The sequence below is a fragment of the Paramormyrops kingsleyae genome, chromosome 5 (genome assembly GCF_048594095.1).
Source record: "Paramormyrops kingsleyae isolate MSU_618 chromosome 5, PKINGS_0.4, whole genome shotgun sequence".
Classification (NCBI taxonomy): Eukaryota; Metazoa; Chordata; class Actinopteri; order Osteoglossiformes; family Mormyridae; genus Paramormyrops; species Paramormyrops kingsleyae.
The window spans coordinates 14,076,192-14,091,426 of record NC_132801.1 but is presented as its reverse complement, the minus strand read 5'-3'; the positions used below and the strand labels follow the sequence as shown (position 1 = coordinate 14,091,426).

The window sequence follows — 15,235 nt, the reverse complement described above, 5'->3', positions numbered from 1 at the left end:
CAGTGCTGAAAACATTCAGCATTTTGCCCGAGCTGCTAAAAATCTTAATGCTTTGCTAAAGGCAGGCATATGAGAGGTGTCATTATTTATAATGTTTGATTTTGGAATGACATTGGAAGGCAGTGCTACATAGATTGGGGTGTTTTCTCAAACAGATTGCAAAAGGCAACACTTCGGATCTCCTTTAGAAATACCAAACAGCAAATGGTACTGGCCCTTCAGTCTCTTTACTGCCGAAGCATCTGGAATTTGAATTCCCCCCTTCACAGAGCATTTCAGTTATTCTGATTCTGCGGGAGAGATGCGTCATTCGCTCAGAGACCGTGGCGTAGGCGCTTTTAAAATATTGATGCGTCCGAAGACATATACGTCATATTCAAAGCCCGTGCTGAACATCCTTGACGGATGAAATTTGAAGGACAACAACGAACAGGCCACCCACATTCTCCCTGCCCATGTCTGCGCTCATTTACCGCGGCTCGCTCTACCGACTGGCTTACGGCGTACTTTGAATGGGGGAGGGCGGAGTGAACCACTTAGCCCCAATTTCCACCTACCCCGCTTCACTTACGGGGTGCAATAATGTGCTGCCTTCAGAAACACAGGCCTGATATGAGACTCATCTCTTAAGCACATTTAACGGCTCGTTACCCACCTTTTCATTTCAGCCACGCGGACCCTTCTTGGTCAGGTGCCACTTCGCTAATGTGTCGGAGATGAGCCGTAAGCGGTGCACATTTTAAATCAAAGGCCGTCGATGCTCGGCGGGAACAGAAACTGCTGCATCACGGCCTCAAGCGCGCCTACCATCATCGGGGGCGAGGTGACCAGAGAATTGGGTACAGGGAAGAGAGATGTATTTTTTTTTTTGCGGCTAATGGCTGGGGAACTTGCATTTCTGGGCTGCAGGAAATGCACTGGGGGAAATTACAGAGGTGGCTGCGGAGAGCTTGGACATTGCTGTAACAGATTGAAGGCTGAGTTTAAGGAAACCCACTGTAGAGGTTTCCCAACCAGACAGGCTACAGTGTAACACCCAGGATTCGAAATAGACTGAGCTTGATTGGGAAATAACAGGCTACCTGAATTCATGCTGAATAGCAACATGCGGTCAAACAATAGCATAAGATTTAAGAGCACAGACTACACTGAATGTTCTCAATGAGTACAGAACAGCCAGACGATGTGAGGGTTAGGCATTTCTCAGCGGAATATTCCAGAATACCAAATATGACTGTGACAAGTGACTCAACAAGCACGAGAATTGGATATCACCACTGTATTTATGTTATCGATGTAAGTTCTTTCTCCAAGACAGTTCCTTCTCATCTCCACTGTGAAGGGTCAAGAAACTAATAAGCCTTTGTTGCAACAAACAAAGCCACGTCTTTGCAATTTCAGAGAAAAAAAGGGCTGCAGAACAATGCACTGGAGGGGGGAAACAGAGTCCAGCTTCTCCCACTGAGAACTCCCGATTCAAGTGTTTATACACAGCCAGACACATTCATGTTCTTGTTACAAAGAAAAACTGTTCTGAAGAAATTCAGTATTTTAAATTACTGCTTTTGGCAAACAGCAGTAAAACAAATCAAATTAAACAACAGACTTTCAATAATATACTTTAATAAAAAAAATCAATGCAGAACAACAGGAAAAATGCTACTTGAAAGGCCAGACAGCAGATTCAGCTGCACGTTTTTTACATTTATAATATCTGAAGCTCCCTTCTCCCCTCCCAGGTATCCAGCTGCACTCAGCCCTTGGAGTCAAGAGTCTGATGGGGGTTTGATGATGTCATTAGCAGAAAGAGGCGCTTCGAGAGCTCTGGACCAACCCTGCGAGTCGTAGAGGTCACACCCTCCCCGCGGCGAATCAGCAAGTCCGAAAGGAGGGACAGTTTCTCACGCTCGGAGCAGCACCCGGCGTACGCCTGTACGAATACACATGAACCGAGAACCTTTTCAAGGTCGTCCAATGACACCTCAAACACCAAACAGAATATTTACTACAGAGCACAGAGAACCATGCCCTGTTACACAGAGAAGTTGAATAAAATACAGTTTATACTCTGAGTAAACATTTCCAAGTACATTATTGTCAGCATCTGTCTAGGGACCACACTGATTAATTGTCATGAAACATTCCTTATAAAGTTAATCAGAATCTTAAGGATTTTCTCCCCCCTAAAAAATTACCGTTTTCCCAAACAGCACAGACCCGTGCTGACTTGCAGAAATGAATACTAAATGCGATTCATTAGATTCCTATTGTTTTTCCCTGTATACACATTCGTCATCTGGCCTTGATATTTTTACTGGGATATTTGGTTTACTTACAATGAGGAGAGAAAAAAAAATGTAAAAACACATTCGGAGATACTTAGACAAAGACCCTGCGGTCTTTAACAGTAACATAACTGCGGTGAACTCATGAAGGCTTTCAGAAATGATTTATGCACGTAGGTGGGACCCTGCATTGCTGTTCCTCCTCCTGTTATCACAGATTTCTGCATTTGCATATCTGTGCAGGCGGGCTCAGTATTTCACAGGCATGCGCACAAGCTCCGGGTATCTACACACACACACACACACACATACATACATACACGCAAGGGAGGCTTAGTTCACCTGAGCTAGCAGCTGCGGGGAAGGGTAGGCAGCGAGAATGGCGTTGGCTATGTCAGGGCTGACCCGATTCAGCTGCTGGATCTGCCGTCTCCACACCTGCAGCAGGCCCTTGCCGTCCCTGTCCACCCGCTGACCTCCCGCCCACTCGCGCTCCAGGCAGAAGCTGAAGCCTGTCTGCTCCCGCTCCCGTCTGGAAAGAGGAAAGAAGGAAAAAAAGAAAAAAAGACAAGCGTCCGCAAGCAAATGCATGCTGTCCAGCTGCCCCCCACTACAGGTTTCAAACAAATCCTGTCATTTGCAGAGGAGACCCAAAGACCCGCCCCCAGCACCACCCAGCACACCAATCGGCACAGACTTGGACATGTCACACGTGTAACCAGCTCACTTAAACGGTGCCTCTGCCACTGCTTTGGTTGACATGGCGATATAATCGGAGAAGTCCTTCCAGCTTGCCAGGAAGTGCACTTGGACCCCTGTGTGTAACTGCAGGTCCACCAGGGCCTGGAGATAGGAGAAAGGTGGATAAAGGAACGGATAATGGAGACAAGATTAAACGACAGCGCTACCAGAGATACCAACAGCCAAACACTAGGAGTTTATTTCATCTACGATATCACAAGCTGCAGTGAACACAGGGCCCTGTCTCGTGTCCTATTCTCTAGAGCAGTGTTTCCCAACCCAGTCCTCAGGGACCACCAGACAGCCCAATATTTTTCCCAACCCAGTCCTCAGGGACCACCAGACAGCCCAATATTTTTCCCAACCCAGTCCTCAGGCACCACCAGACAGCCCAATATTTTTCCCAACCCAGTCCTCAGGGACCACCAGACAGCCCAATATTTTTCCCAACCCAGTCCTCAGGGACCACCAGACAGCCCAATATTTTTCCCAACCCAGTCCTCAGGCACCACCAGACAGCCCAATATTTTTCCCAACCCAGTCCCCAGGGACCACCAGCTCCCGTTAGGGGTCCCTAATAAAAGCATCATCCCTAGCCAAAGAAAGCCAGCATACCTCCTCCAGCACAACATGGGAGATCTCCGGAAGCTTCTCTCCCGCCTCCTTCCGCTTCCTGGCTTTCCCGAGAGCAGCCACTGCTTCATTCCCCAGCACGGCCTCACGATACTTCTTCTGGCTCTGCGCCTTCTGTGACCTAAATACGGAGAAGGATGACTCCAGCTGTTAAGCATGCCACCTACTGGTCTGCCACTGCACCAACTGGGTATCTGTGCTGTAGCAGTGTATCGCCATCTGAAATGATGAAGGGGGCGTGGCCATGTCAGGAAGAACACTTTCTGCTTGCGTCTTGCCAATTACACCTGTTGTTTTCTTCCTCCCGGTAATCCTGTTCTGATATACCCTGATGCCCACATCCAAAATAAATTTTACTTTTACTCTTGCTGTGTTGACACTGCCCCTACCTTGTCCATGGGAACCCTGCTCAGTGCCCGGTCCCCATGTCACATGGTTCTGGATTCCCACAGTTTTACACACCAAGGCACTGCCAATGTTTAAGGGACAGCAGGTTTGTGGAGATCGGCTCCCTCGCTCACCGGAAGTAGTCTTCTATGCCGATGACAGCCAGACTGGGCATTTGGCCTGAACTCTGAGCCAGGACTCTGCTTGTCCATCCAGTCAGAGTCTGGCTATTGTCAAAAAAACCTCTCTGTTCCTGGCCAAAGAGTGGAAAAGTAATGATGTAAGTATTCTCCATACCCACAAAATCAAATGATCAAGATAATGTTAATATAAACTTTTATTTGTATTTGTGAATGCCAGAGGCAATTGAACCTGACAACCTAAAAACAGATGTGACACGAAACACAAGTGGCTAATGTGACATTAATCAAAGCTGGCCATTCTATTGTGCTAGCATTAGCGTCAGTGCTACAACCCTATGGTCTTACCTGACTGTAGTTGCTGACCATTGTGATGAAATCACTGAGTGGCACGTGAATCACCACATGGGATTCTGGGACACACCGCGCCTCGCCAATCTGCCCGTCAAATAACAAAGGGACTGAATAGCGCAGGAAGAAATATAGTAATTTACAAATAAATACCTACGTCCAGGTACAAGCTTTAGAAAAAAACCAGTAGGAATGCCGACCTTTAAGTGCTTGGAATTACAGTGTGTTTGGTCTTAGTCGGGTCAAGGGGGTTTAGTAAATGTGTGCAATCAGCAGGACTGGCCTGTGGTTCCGGGGCCCTCCTAGCCCATGTGATGCTTCTGGGAAGGGCCCGTCTCTCAATAGCGCAACTGCAACCCAGTGCCTGGAGTGATGTCAGGAGTGCCCCCCCACCCTCGAGCTGCAGCAGAGCTGTGGGGGAATAAAAAAAAAACACAGAACCGGGCTATCTTGGTGATCTTTATCACATTTGAAGCCCAGTAGCCCTATAAGCACACTCTGCTTCAATGATCTTAGAGAGATATTCTGTAGCCTGATATCTATCCTAAGCAATTACTCAAAAGCCATTTAGAAAGATTAAAAAAAAAAAAAAGTTTAATGAGATACATAATTATGGATGGAGCAGCACGCAAAATATTCTCAAGCACTGAAAAATTGCCAAAATGAATTTTTTAGTTCCAGCTGAACATTTAATCGAGATGTTATCCTGAATATAAAAAATCTAGCTCTCTCTTTAAGACAGTCATCTCTCTAAAGGGGACTGAAAGCTTTCCCAGTCAGCACTGCACACTGGTCTGATCATTTCAGGCTTTGCCACAGCACTTAAAAACAGGGGCCCGCCAAGTGTGAAATATACGCTGGCACGCCAAAAAATTTCACTGAGTGAGTAGTGCTTAGTGTACCATTCAAGTAGTAAAATCACCATATGTGCTTCTGAGGATACATTGCTGGCTTGAAATATACCGTCTACTGATTCTCTCTGGCTGTAGACTATTACACTCTTAAGGAGACATTCACCTGGATCCACACACACCACCATGTGTTTGATACACTCTTCTGGCCGTAGAGCCTTAACAGCATCAGCGAAAGCCTTCTTCTCAGCTCTCTGCCTCTCCAGCTCGAGTTTGCGGACAGCCTGATTCTTCTCCCGGGCCTCCCTCCTCTTCAGGGCATCCTCCCTCGACGCCCTGATCGCCGTCGCACTGCGCTTGGCGGCCCCCCCAGCCGAAGAAGAGCCGCCAATGTCCGTCAGTGCTCCGGGTTCCTCCAATGATCCGGAGGCTGAGGAGCCCACGGCGACCCGTGTGAAGTCTGGGGCTTTTCCGCATTCTTCGGAGCAGAGAGGGAGCAGGGCACGGTGTTGGCTGACTGAACCGGAGTCTGCTTTGGCTCGATGCCGCAGAACTGAGCTGCCAGCCTGGAACACGGAGGCTGGGAGAGGGGGTGTCACAGCAGGGACAGATGACGTCGAGCCTGCCAAGCGCTGCTTTAGTCTTATAGCAAGGGGAACGGTGATCTCTTCTTCATCACTCTCACTGCTGATCATCACTACATCCCTGGGTTTGCCTAATCCCTCTGTGTAGGGTTCTGGGCAGGAGGCGTGGGGCAGCGGAGCAGTAACATCCGTCTGCTTTGCTCGAGAAGGAGCTGACTGGTTAGGTCGGAGGTTCAGGAAGGCACAGCTGGGTAGGTCCTCCGTATCGCTGGAGTCGGTAGATTGGTCATCCAGTCTGCTGCCTCCCATGCCGATTCTGTCCAAAGTTCAGCCAGTACTATGTGGAACAATTTTACGTCAACAAACAAGGTAAACATAAAAATATACTTTCCATAATCTGAAATGTACTCATACTATACTTATATACATTCCAAAAATTTCGCGATCTCCGGGAAAAAAATACCATAAAAATTATGCAGTAAACTTAAGTTGGATAGCGGTATAGTACCATTCTGACTGGCTACTAACAATGATCCTATGAAATGAGAGAGATCGGACTTAAGAAAAGCTCCCACTAAAATGTTATATGTCTCAGATATGTAACAATAAATTTGTAAAATACGTTTTTCTTACCTACTTATCTGCCTACCGACCTTACTCTCTATATAGATAGAGATCAGGGATCTTCGGCAGTGCCGCTAATACTCTCCACGTGGTCTTTTAAACTAGCATCTATCCTCTTATTTCAGTAATGTACGATAATACGGACTGTTCTTATCGTCAACCGGATTACACGGGTGCCCCTTCGGATTGAATCGCCCGCTTTTGTTGCCCGGAGGACGTCAGCTTGTACTTCCGGGTGAGGGGTCGGAGTGCGTGTCTGTGGAGCTCAGCATGGCCGCCCTGTCCTTCACGCTGTCGGCCAGAGCGGGTAACAAAATGCAGTGATTCGCTGCAATAATTCATTACGATCATGCGGATTTATGTGCTTTTACTATGTATCTTCGTACGTGCTTAGTTTTTGCACTGATCTGGCTAGCCTTCACGTGTTAAATGCTGCATACTGTGTGTCTCCCTTACTTAGGGGAAGCACTAGCATCTCCCTTTCTGACTTGCAGCCGTCGATTGTCTTTATTTTTCATCTTTACTTCAGGTGTCTTCGCACCGTGTTACAGCCCACTGGCGGTCTTTGCAAGGTTTGCTTCTAAGAAGTCAGGGGGAAGCAGCAAGAATTATGGATCGGGCAGCCCCGGCCGGAGATACGGATACAAGAAGATGGATGGTGCATTTACTCCTCATTTTAAAAATTATTCCAGTTACAAGAGTACTACCATGTATGGAAACTAACTCGTCTGCATTAGCTTACAACTTGCAGTAATTTAATGGAATTCAATATGGAAGACCTGCAAAATTAAACGAAGCTATACATTGTACAAAGCAAAAAAAAACTGTTTCCGATACAGTTATATTAGCGAATTAGTTACAACGTGTCTATAACCTGGTATTTGATGCCTTATTATCTCTGTACAGGAAGTTTTGTCCACGCCGGCAACATCCTCGCCACCCAGCGAGGCATTCGCTGGCATCCAGGAGCGCATGTAAGACATTTTACATTTTTGTATTTTAAATTACTATGGAGCTTGATGATCTGGATGCATAAATCCTGTGTCTGTTTATTCCAAGGTTGGAATTGGGACCAACAAAACATTGTTTGCCCTTGAAGATGGCACTGTGAGATTCACCAAGGAGGTGTATATTCCCAGCCCCCGGAGCGTGGAAGCGGTCAAACTCATTCGAAAGCTCCCCAAGGGTGCGGTCCTCTACAAGACCTTCATCAATGTGGTGCCAGTCAAGCAAGAGGGCAAATTCAGACTTGTGGGAATGCTCTGAGAACGGACTCTAAATTCCTATATGTCAGCTGGAGAACTTTATGTATTTATTGTTTTTGTTTTTTTAAAAGGGGGGGACACTTGTCGGATGGTGTTATTGGTTGACTAATGCTAAATGCAGGTACTCCAATAAATAATTTTTCATGCTTTAAACTTGTTTTACGTAGCTTTCGGTCTTATAGCACTTTAAAATTCTTGGGGGGAAAAATTGACGAATTTCATAAAATCATAATGCGTATTGTGGAATACTTTTGCCATGAAGGGGTGTACTTGGTCTGCAGCAGTGTTTGGGTTGGTGGCATGTGTCAGTGTAACATCCACATGAATATGCCAGGACCCAAGGCTTCCCAGCAGAACATCGCCCAGAGCATCACAGTGCCTCTGCTGGTATGCCTTCTTCCCATAGTGCATCCTGGTACCATCTCTTCCTCAGGTAAATATGTAACAGAAAATGTGACTCATCAGACCAGACCACCTTCTTCCACTGATCCGGTTCTGATGCTGAGGTGCCCATTGTAGACATTTTCGGTGGTGGACAGGGGTCAACAAGGGCTCTGATCTGTCTGTGGCTACACAGCCCCATATGCAGATAGCTGCTATTCACTGTGTGTTCTGACACCTTTCTATCAAATCCAGCATTAACTTTTTCAGCAATTTATGCTACAGTAGCTCTCCTGTGGGATCCATAAGAGAAAATGATTGTGCCTGGATCACGGTATGCGGAGGGGCACTGAAGGCAACATGACGAAAAGCAAATGTAAGTGAGATTAAAAACAATGCTGTGTTTTTATATGAAAATTGTTAAATATTTTTAGATGTTTAGAATCTAAGACCTGTGCAATGTGAGCATATACAAGAATTTCAGTTCTTTTAGATTTGAAAACAAGTTAGATTCATTTACTGAAAAGAATCTGTTCAAAATAATGATTCGTTCACAAATTTGACATCACTATTGTTCACTTCGATAGCTGTTTTTGCATGCAAGTAGTGTTTCTCACCATAACCCGTTGTAGGTTGCGTAGTGCTTTTCTGTCCAACTGAAAATTGCGCAAATATGAATGTGATTCCGCATTGTATTGGACTTGAGTACTAATAAATCAATCGTGTTAGAACAGATTTGCAGTCAGATATGTCGTCGTAGCAGAACGGACTGTATTCAGGGTGTTCCCCTTCCTTGTGTCCTGTGTGCCCTGCGATCTAGGTCTCTTCACAGCGCACATGGCTGACTTAATTAAAGCAAACTTTCTAGAACCACGGTTGAAGCAATTATGGATTTATGGACTGTATCAAATGCAGGTTTCTGCTGGAATCTGGTAGGAATATAGAATATACTTCCCATGATTGGTCGCAGCAAGCCTACAGTATATCCTAGGTAGTACAGGGGAAACATGTTGAACAATTTACCAGATTTTCAGCAAAATGGTAGGTTTGGTTCACAAGGAAACCCATGAAAAGTAAGACGGAACAGGAAAATTCCACTGACAGGAATGAAACCCACATGAAGCCACAATTGTCTACTTTTGATGAGCTTGTGTGTTTGCTAATGTATTTGCTATAATAATCAGGCAAAGCACTGACCAAGTTATAGCATGAAAGAAATGTAAAATTGTTACTTAACTTACAAAGTTTTATAAACTGTGCATACAGTACTGTCAGAATAGACTGAGATCTTTATTCTTCATTATTTCTTCTGAACAATACATTTTACTTTATACATCTTTATACACTTGGAACACAGGCTAACTGGTGCCAGAAATGAGTGAAATGTTTTTATACGACTGTTTGCATCCATTAACATTAATGTAAGCAATTGTAGAGTGTGCTTTTGCAGTAGCTTGCTCTTCCCGTTTTCCACCAACGCCAGAATGAATTGTCCTATATAAAATTGGTTGACAGAATTGCAGACAAAAGATTATACAGCATAAGGGGGAAATGTTTGACCTAAGTTAAAAAAGAAACCATGAGAAATGAGTAACTTAACTGAAATACTTACTGAGGTTAATGACTCCCTGCGACAAGGTCCACTTCAGAACTGCTCCCAGATATCAGGTGTTACGTGTTCCTTTAAAGTCGGCCAGAAGCCGTTTAAATAAGTAACAGACAAATCAGAAAATCCTAAATAGCCACGGATGATTTTTATTTCATCCTGAGTCATTTAAAAAAACAGGCTCAAGTTCAAAGAACAGGGCATTTTCCTGTTTAGTGAAAAACAAAGTCTCCATCGATAAGGCATCATAGGCATCCCTGCGTTGAGGGTAAAGGTTCGGAAAGACACAGTGGCAAAATCCAGCTGTATAACTGTGTCTGCCTTTTGGCACTGATGTTTAGCCAGTTGACACTGATATTCAGCCTTTGGCCCAAATCCACTGACTTCTTAACTGGGACAATGTTATCTGCGTTTTATGTTTCTGTTACACTTATGAGAAGAGCTGAAGTGTGCCTTGATCTTACAGAGCCTTTTGGGAAAGGGGGCGGGGTGGCAAGAAGGCTCTACATACTGTAGGCAAAGGGGCACAGCGGGCATCTGGAGTGGAATGCTGCTCTGAGACTGCCTCTCACCTCAGCGGAGGCTTCGCTATGGTGAGAGTCAGCAAGAGAGGGCGAGGCAGTATCGGGTTCCCCAAGCCTGCAGGGGACCGTGACACACTGGCCAATGGATTCCTCATAAGTCGGGGGCGACTGAAAAGAAAGCAGCAAACAGAACATTCATTTGTAATAGAGTGTGGTGACAAACACAGTCCTATATTAGAACAGCAAGTATCCACAACATTCACACAAGAAAACAAAATGCTGATGATCTCTTGTTATTTTTAGGATATACCCTTGAGACTTCAATTATAAATTCTTATAGTCAAATAATACCAGTCTTGTGGTTTTATCCTGTTCTTTTTCTTGTGAAAAGTCTAGAGACTTTGACATGCCAGTGTGTGACTAAGCCTCTGTGCCTGTGATCACGAGGGCGCTGGTTTGAGCCTGGATTTGCCACGTCTGTGAGTCCTTGAGCGAGGCCCTTAGCCCCCAGCTCCCTGGGTGCCTTTATGGCCAGCTGGCTCTTACCTATAGAGAGCAAGCTGGGGGAGGTCTACAGAGAATTTCCCCACAGAGAATAATAAAGTATAATTTATTCTATTGTTAAAAGGCATTTATTTTTTTAAGTATTTACAGTAATAGAAGGGTTGTCATATAATAGACTACCATACAATTAATTACAAATAACTACTCATTTTCAGACATGCAGAAGTTAAATTTAGATAGGAAAGAAGAAATGGTTAAAGCCCACCATTATCGTCTGGAAAAAAGAAAATGGGTTCGTTTGAAAGTCAGATGAACATCAGATGTTTCCCCACAATTATCTACAAGCTGCTTTGTTCTATTGATTGCATGTGTGAGGAATCTCAGTGTTAGACCCCATTAACTGTGGTTTGGCTGCTGTTTATCGGGACTATACAATTAAACCAGGGTTCCACAATCCGTTCCTCATGACAGGCCGGGATTAATCAACCAGAAATAACGTAGCATTTATTTGCATAACATGCCTGTTTAAAGCTCAGTCCTGACAACGCCTTCCACTTGTGTTTGCGCCCTTACTTTGTATCCCTTATCTGTTAATTACTCTGATGCCCCATGGTAATAGGGACACCCTCCTTTCTTTTCAAGGCAAAATGAAAACATAAAACATCTCTTTGCTCTGGGAAAGCTAAATATCGTTTCCCCCACAGAGGTAGCACACTAGTTCTGCAATTAATTGCAAAAGAATCAGACAGCTAGGGAGGGTTAATTGTCTACAAGCCTGAGTCATTGAAGAAGAAGAAAAGAAACACTGATTAATTGCAGATGATCGTCTAATGATGCCCTGAACAGAGACATGCCTTCCAGTGAAGCTGTCTTGTTGTATCAATATTTGCAAGCAGGAAGCCCTTTGATTGTGCAGCTGCTCATCTTGTCTGGAACAGGGCTACTGAGGCCGAACCGCTCCACAGTCATCGTGTGGATCTGCTGTTGCCGGTCCTTTTTGCGAACGCTCATGTAGGATGGGAGATAAGGCAGAGAGGTTTCCAATGTCTGCCACTGGTAGTTGCTTGGCTGCCCGGCGAGAAACAGCTGTACGGGCTGGTGAAAGGAATCGGGCTAACTTAACCCTCCAGAGAAAGGCACATCTCTGCATTTTTTCAACACTTGATGAAACAGAGTAGTTGACTTGGTCACTGGGATGACTAAAAGTGATGGGATTCTTTGCAAGGATTAGATGTTTAGACAGACTCCTTACCTGGGTCACTGCATTGTCATAGGCCATCACTGAACCTTGTTCATTATAGCGGGGAGCCATAATGAGTGCCTACTGTTGTAATAGTGGGGCAGAGTATCCATAAATCAAAACATAGTGTCAGTGTTGAAAATTTACAAACGTTACCCTCATATTAATTATAGAGTCATATTTAATATCCTGAGACCAATTCCCTATTTTTTCCACAGTTTCAAATTTTGGATTGTCTCCTTATATACCAGCCCATTTGATTTGGGTCTTACAAAATGCTGAATAGTAATACTTTCTTCTCCACCCACTCCCACCTCAGTGAAGTCTTATTGTAGTAACTTTAAGAATCTTAAGATCCCCATTGAAATCAGTGACAGCATAGCAACTAAATAAGAGCCTTGGTATTGAAAGATCCCCTGTCCTTACACTTTGTAATGTATCCTAGCAACAAACCACCAGAAAAATGTTTAATTTTCTAAAAAAAAAATTAAAAAATGTATTGACTCACGATATAACTGAAAAATTAACTTGTGGAAATACCCTTGATTCAGCAAATCTTTCAGAAATCTGAACAATAATGTAATTCCCATTCTTTCCCCATAAAATGCTTGTATAGGTTGGTGCCTCGTTTCATTGTAACTTTAGCATTTTTATACACTCACTGTGTTCTACTGAAAAACATCTACTCTAAAAACATTAACTTTATCCCAAAGCTAACAATATATGTATATAGTACATGTACATTTATATACCAAATATAACTACATAATCAATCTTCATTCCCCTTGCACCATTTTTTCTGGTGTTGCAGTACACTAAATATAAATATCTAGGGAAATAATAAAGTAATGAGTAGTCTTATCGTAGACCTAGCATGCAAACTCTTGCCACCATCAGACTTTTAAATATCATGTACATATACTTTAAAATACAAAAAATAAAAGCACATTTTTGACTCATGTTTAAAATCTAACTTTCACTTCAGCCAGAAATGCAGGCAACTTACTTTCAACTGCCTGCTTAAGCACGAGTGTATTTTATTACATTACGTATGTAAGCTTACATCATAGCTTCAAGTTTCATAGACGTTATATCTTTTGCATGAAATACATGTCTTCAGTGACCTGAATTTGTCACGGTAGCTTTTCTGCATTACTGCTCTGAAAAAGGCGTAAAACTTTGCCTTAAAAGTTTTTTAACTTTTCATGCAGAGAAAATTCACCATAACGATTACAGACTTTATTTAATTTGAAAATAAACTTAATTCAGTCCGTCTTTCCATACTTGATCACGCCCGAGGGGGCTTACGGGGTATTGACGAGAATCCTGATTAGTCCTGATTTTGCGGCAAAACGAGTGTCTCTGAAAGAGGATGGACAGCAGCACCAGGATCGCCACAAAAAAACACCAGACAGGAGACTAAAGGGAGCAGAGTAATACAGTTTCAAAAAGGTAGATTTTACTGTATCAATATACAGTGTAAAATCTTCGATTATACATTTTAAAAGTTTTGAAAATAATTCAAATGATCAATACTCACTTGAAGCCAATATTACGGTCAGTTGATGCGATGATAACTGTGAGAATGTGGGCGGTATCTGTGTAGTGATTGGCAATGTGGCCATGTCTTCTACAAACAGATTGTACTTACAGTCTATATGCACTTAAATTTTAACGTGCATTAAAGAGCTTAAGGCAAATGTTTGCAGTAAGTCTCCATCTTTTCTTGTCTCACTACAAGAGTCCAGAAACAAGCCGTAGATCTCCAGGAACTTTAAACAAACCACCTGTATTCACACGGGCGTCCGAACCGAGTGGAGCAGCGCGGACTCCTCACACCAGCGATCTTGGGGGTGTGTAAATGAAGTGTCGCCTTTGCAAATTAAAAAACACCAAGAGGACCTCAGGTTAACTCTGCCCCGCCTTCCCAACGCGATACCAATGTACTGGGAGCTGCACAGAAGGGCGAGCTTCACTAGACGTTACTTTAGCAGCACATAGGCCTAGTTAATATTTTGTAGCGCGGTTACCTATCAAACAATCGTACGCCATAAAGCAGACCTATAATCTATAGTCTTAGACTGAGTAAGACTGCCCGTTAACAATGCTTGCCTCCTCGTGCATTTAGAAAATGTATGTTCTAGTTTATCTGGAAATAAAATGTCGTACTTCATTGTGGTCCTCAGCATTTTAACAGAGGTAGGTCTATATATATATATATATAATTTGTATATCGAGTTCCACTGTAACTCCCTGCACACCATGAAAATTAACATTAACACATGCAGGGATCGGATCGGTCTTATTAAGTAGTTATGTTAGCTGGGTTGCTAAGTAGTTTTGTTCATTTTATGTGTGAACTTTTAAGTATTTACATTTAAGGCAGAATATAAGAGATTTCAGTGGTGATCCCTTTGGGTGGTAGGGTTAGGGTTACTTCGGTAACTGGGAGATATTAGACACCTGACATTGCGGTCAGATTACATAGAAATTAAAAGCCAATGGAAACTTAATCGCTGGGATGAAAGCCCAGAGAAAGATTTATTATTACATAAAGTTCGCCTGCCAGTTGTTATTATGTCTTGTCCAGTCCAAGGTCAGAAGCAGCGAACCTGTCTTTGCACAGCCGTATTGTGCAATATCCCCAAATGAAATGTAGGGTGGTCACTGATATTTTTGTCCTAGAGCTGCATGTTTATACTTGTGCAGTCAAGTATTTGACCGTTTTATTAAGCTTGCCTAAGCCACTTACTTGCAAAATTGTTCAGTTATATTTCCATGAGCATGCATAAACCAAATTAAATTAAAACAACATTTTGTATTTGTAACTTTCATGCAGCTGTCTCAGGAAGCACCTGTAGCTGTGGCATCTCTGTGACCTTCATACAGATAAAAACACAATTAGACCTAAATAAGCTTACGATCTTTTGTTTGTTTGTTTAATATGAGGTACGAACTTCAATCCGAAGAAAAAGATGCGGTTTATACGAAGTGAGGATGTTGACCCCCATATTGCATTTATTTCCCCCCCTTTTGGGGGTGTGGACGGCGGATCTGGGTCTGGTTTCTGGCAGAAAGGCGTCCGCCGCAATGGCGGAGCCCGGTTCCTCCCCACGTCA

At 43.6% G+C, this 15,235-nt stretch overlaps 2 protein-coding genes and 1 long non-coding RNA gene across 5 annotated transcripts; 1 reads left to right on the top strand and 2 right to left on the bottom strand.

The window, feature by feature from the left end:
• Positions 1-1,603: 1,603 nt before the first annotated feature.
• Positions 1,604-6,779, bottom strand: eme1 (essential meiotic structure-specific endonuclease 1). The gene is made up of 9 exons (XM_023845119.2): positions 6,606-6,779; positions 5,555-6,309; positions 4,821-4,948; positions 4,535-4,624; positions 4,181-4,299; positions 3,642-3,780; positions 3,013-3,128; positions 2,628-2,817; positions 1,604-1,930 (listed from the first exon to the last, which is right to left on the bottom strand). The coding sequence occupies exons 2-9, from the start codon at positions 6,279-6,281 to the stop codon at positions 1,754-1,756; spliced, it is 1,686 nt and encodes a 561-aa protein (XP_023700887.2). The 5' UTR covers positions 6,282-6,309; positions 6,606-6,779; the 3' UTR covers positions 1,604-1,753.
• Positions 6,780-6,791: 12 nt separating this feature from the next.
• Positions 6,792-8,014, top strand: mrpl27 (mitochondrial ribosomal protein L27). Its single transcript, XM_023845121.2, has 4 exons — positions 6,792-6,903; positions 7,126-7,254; positions 7,503-7,570; positions 7,656-8,014. The coding sequence occupies exons 1-4, from the start codon at positions 6,867-6,869 to the stop codon at positions 7,860-7,862; spliced, it is 441 nt and encodes a 146-aa protein (XP_023700889.1). The 5' UTR covers positions 6,792-6,866; the 3' UTR covers positions 7,863-8,014.
• A 1,524-nt stretch (positions 8,015-9,538) lies between these two features.
• LOC111847974 (uncharacterized) lies at positions 9,539-13,866 on the bottom strand. Of its 3 annotated transcripts, none has more exons than XR_002839200.2 (4): positions 13,657-13,866; positions 10,360-13,535; positions 9,855-9,923; positions 9,539-9,736 (listed from the first exon to the last, which is right to left on the bottom strand). It is a non-coding gene; the product is annotated as an uncharacterized lncRNA (long non-coding RNA). The 3 variants fall into 3 exon arrangements; XR_002839202.2 differs by having other exon boundaries at positions 9,855-10,540; positions 12,129-13,535; XR_002839199.2 differs by having other exon boundaries at positions 9,855-13,535.
• Between the last annotated feature and the right edge of the window lie 1,369 nt (positions 13,867-15,235).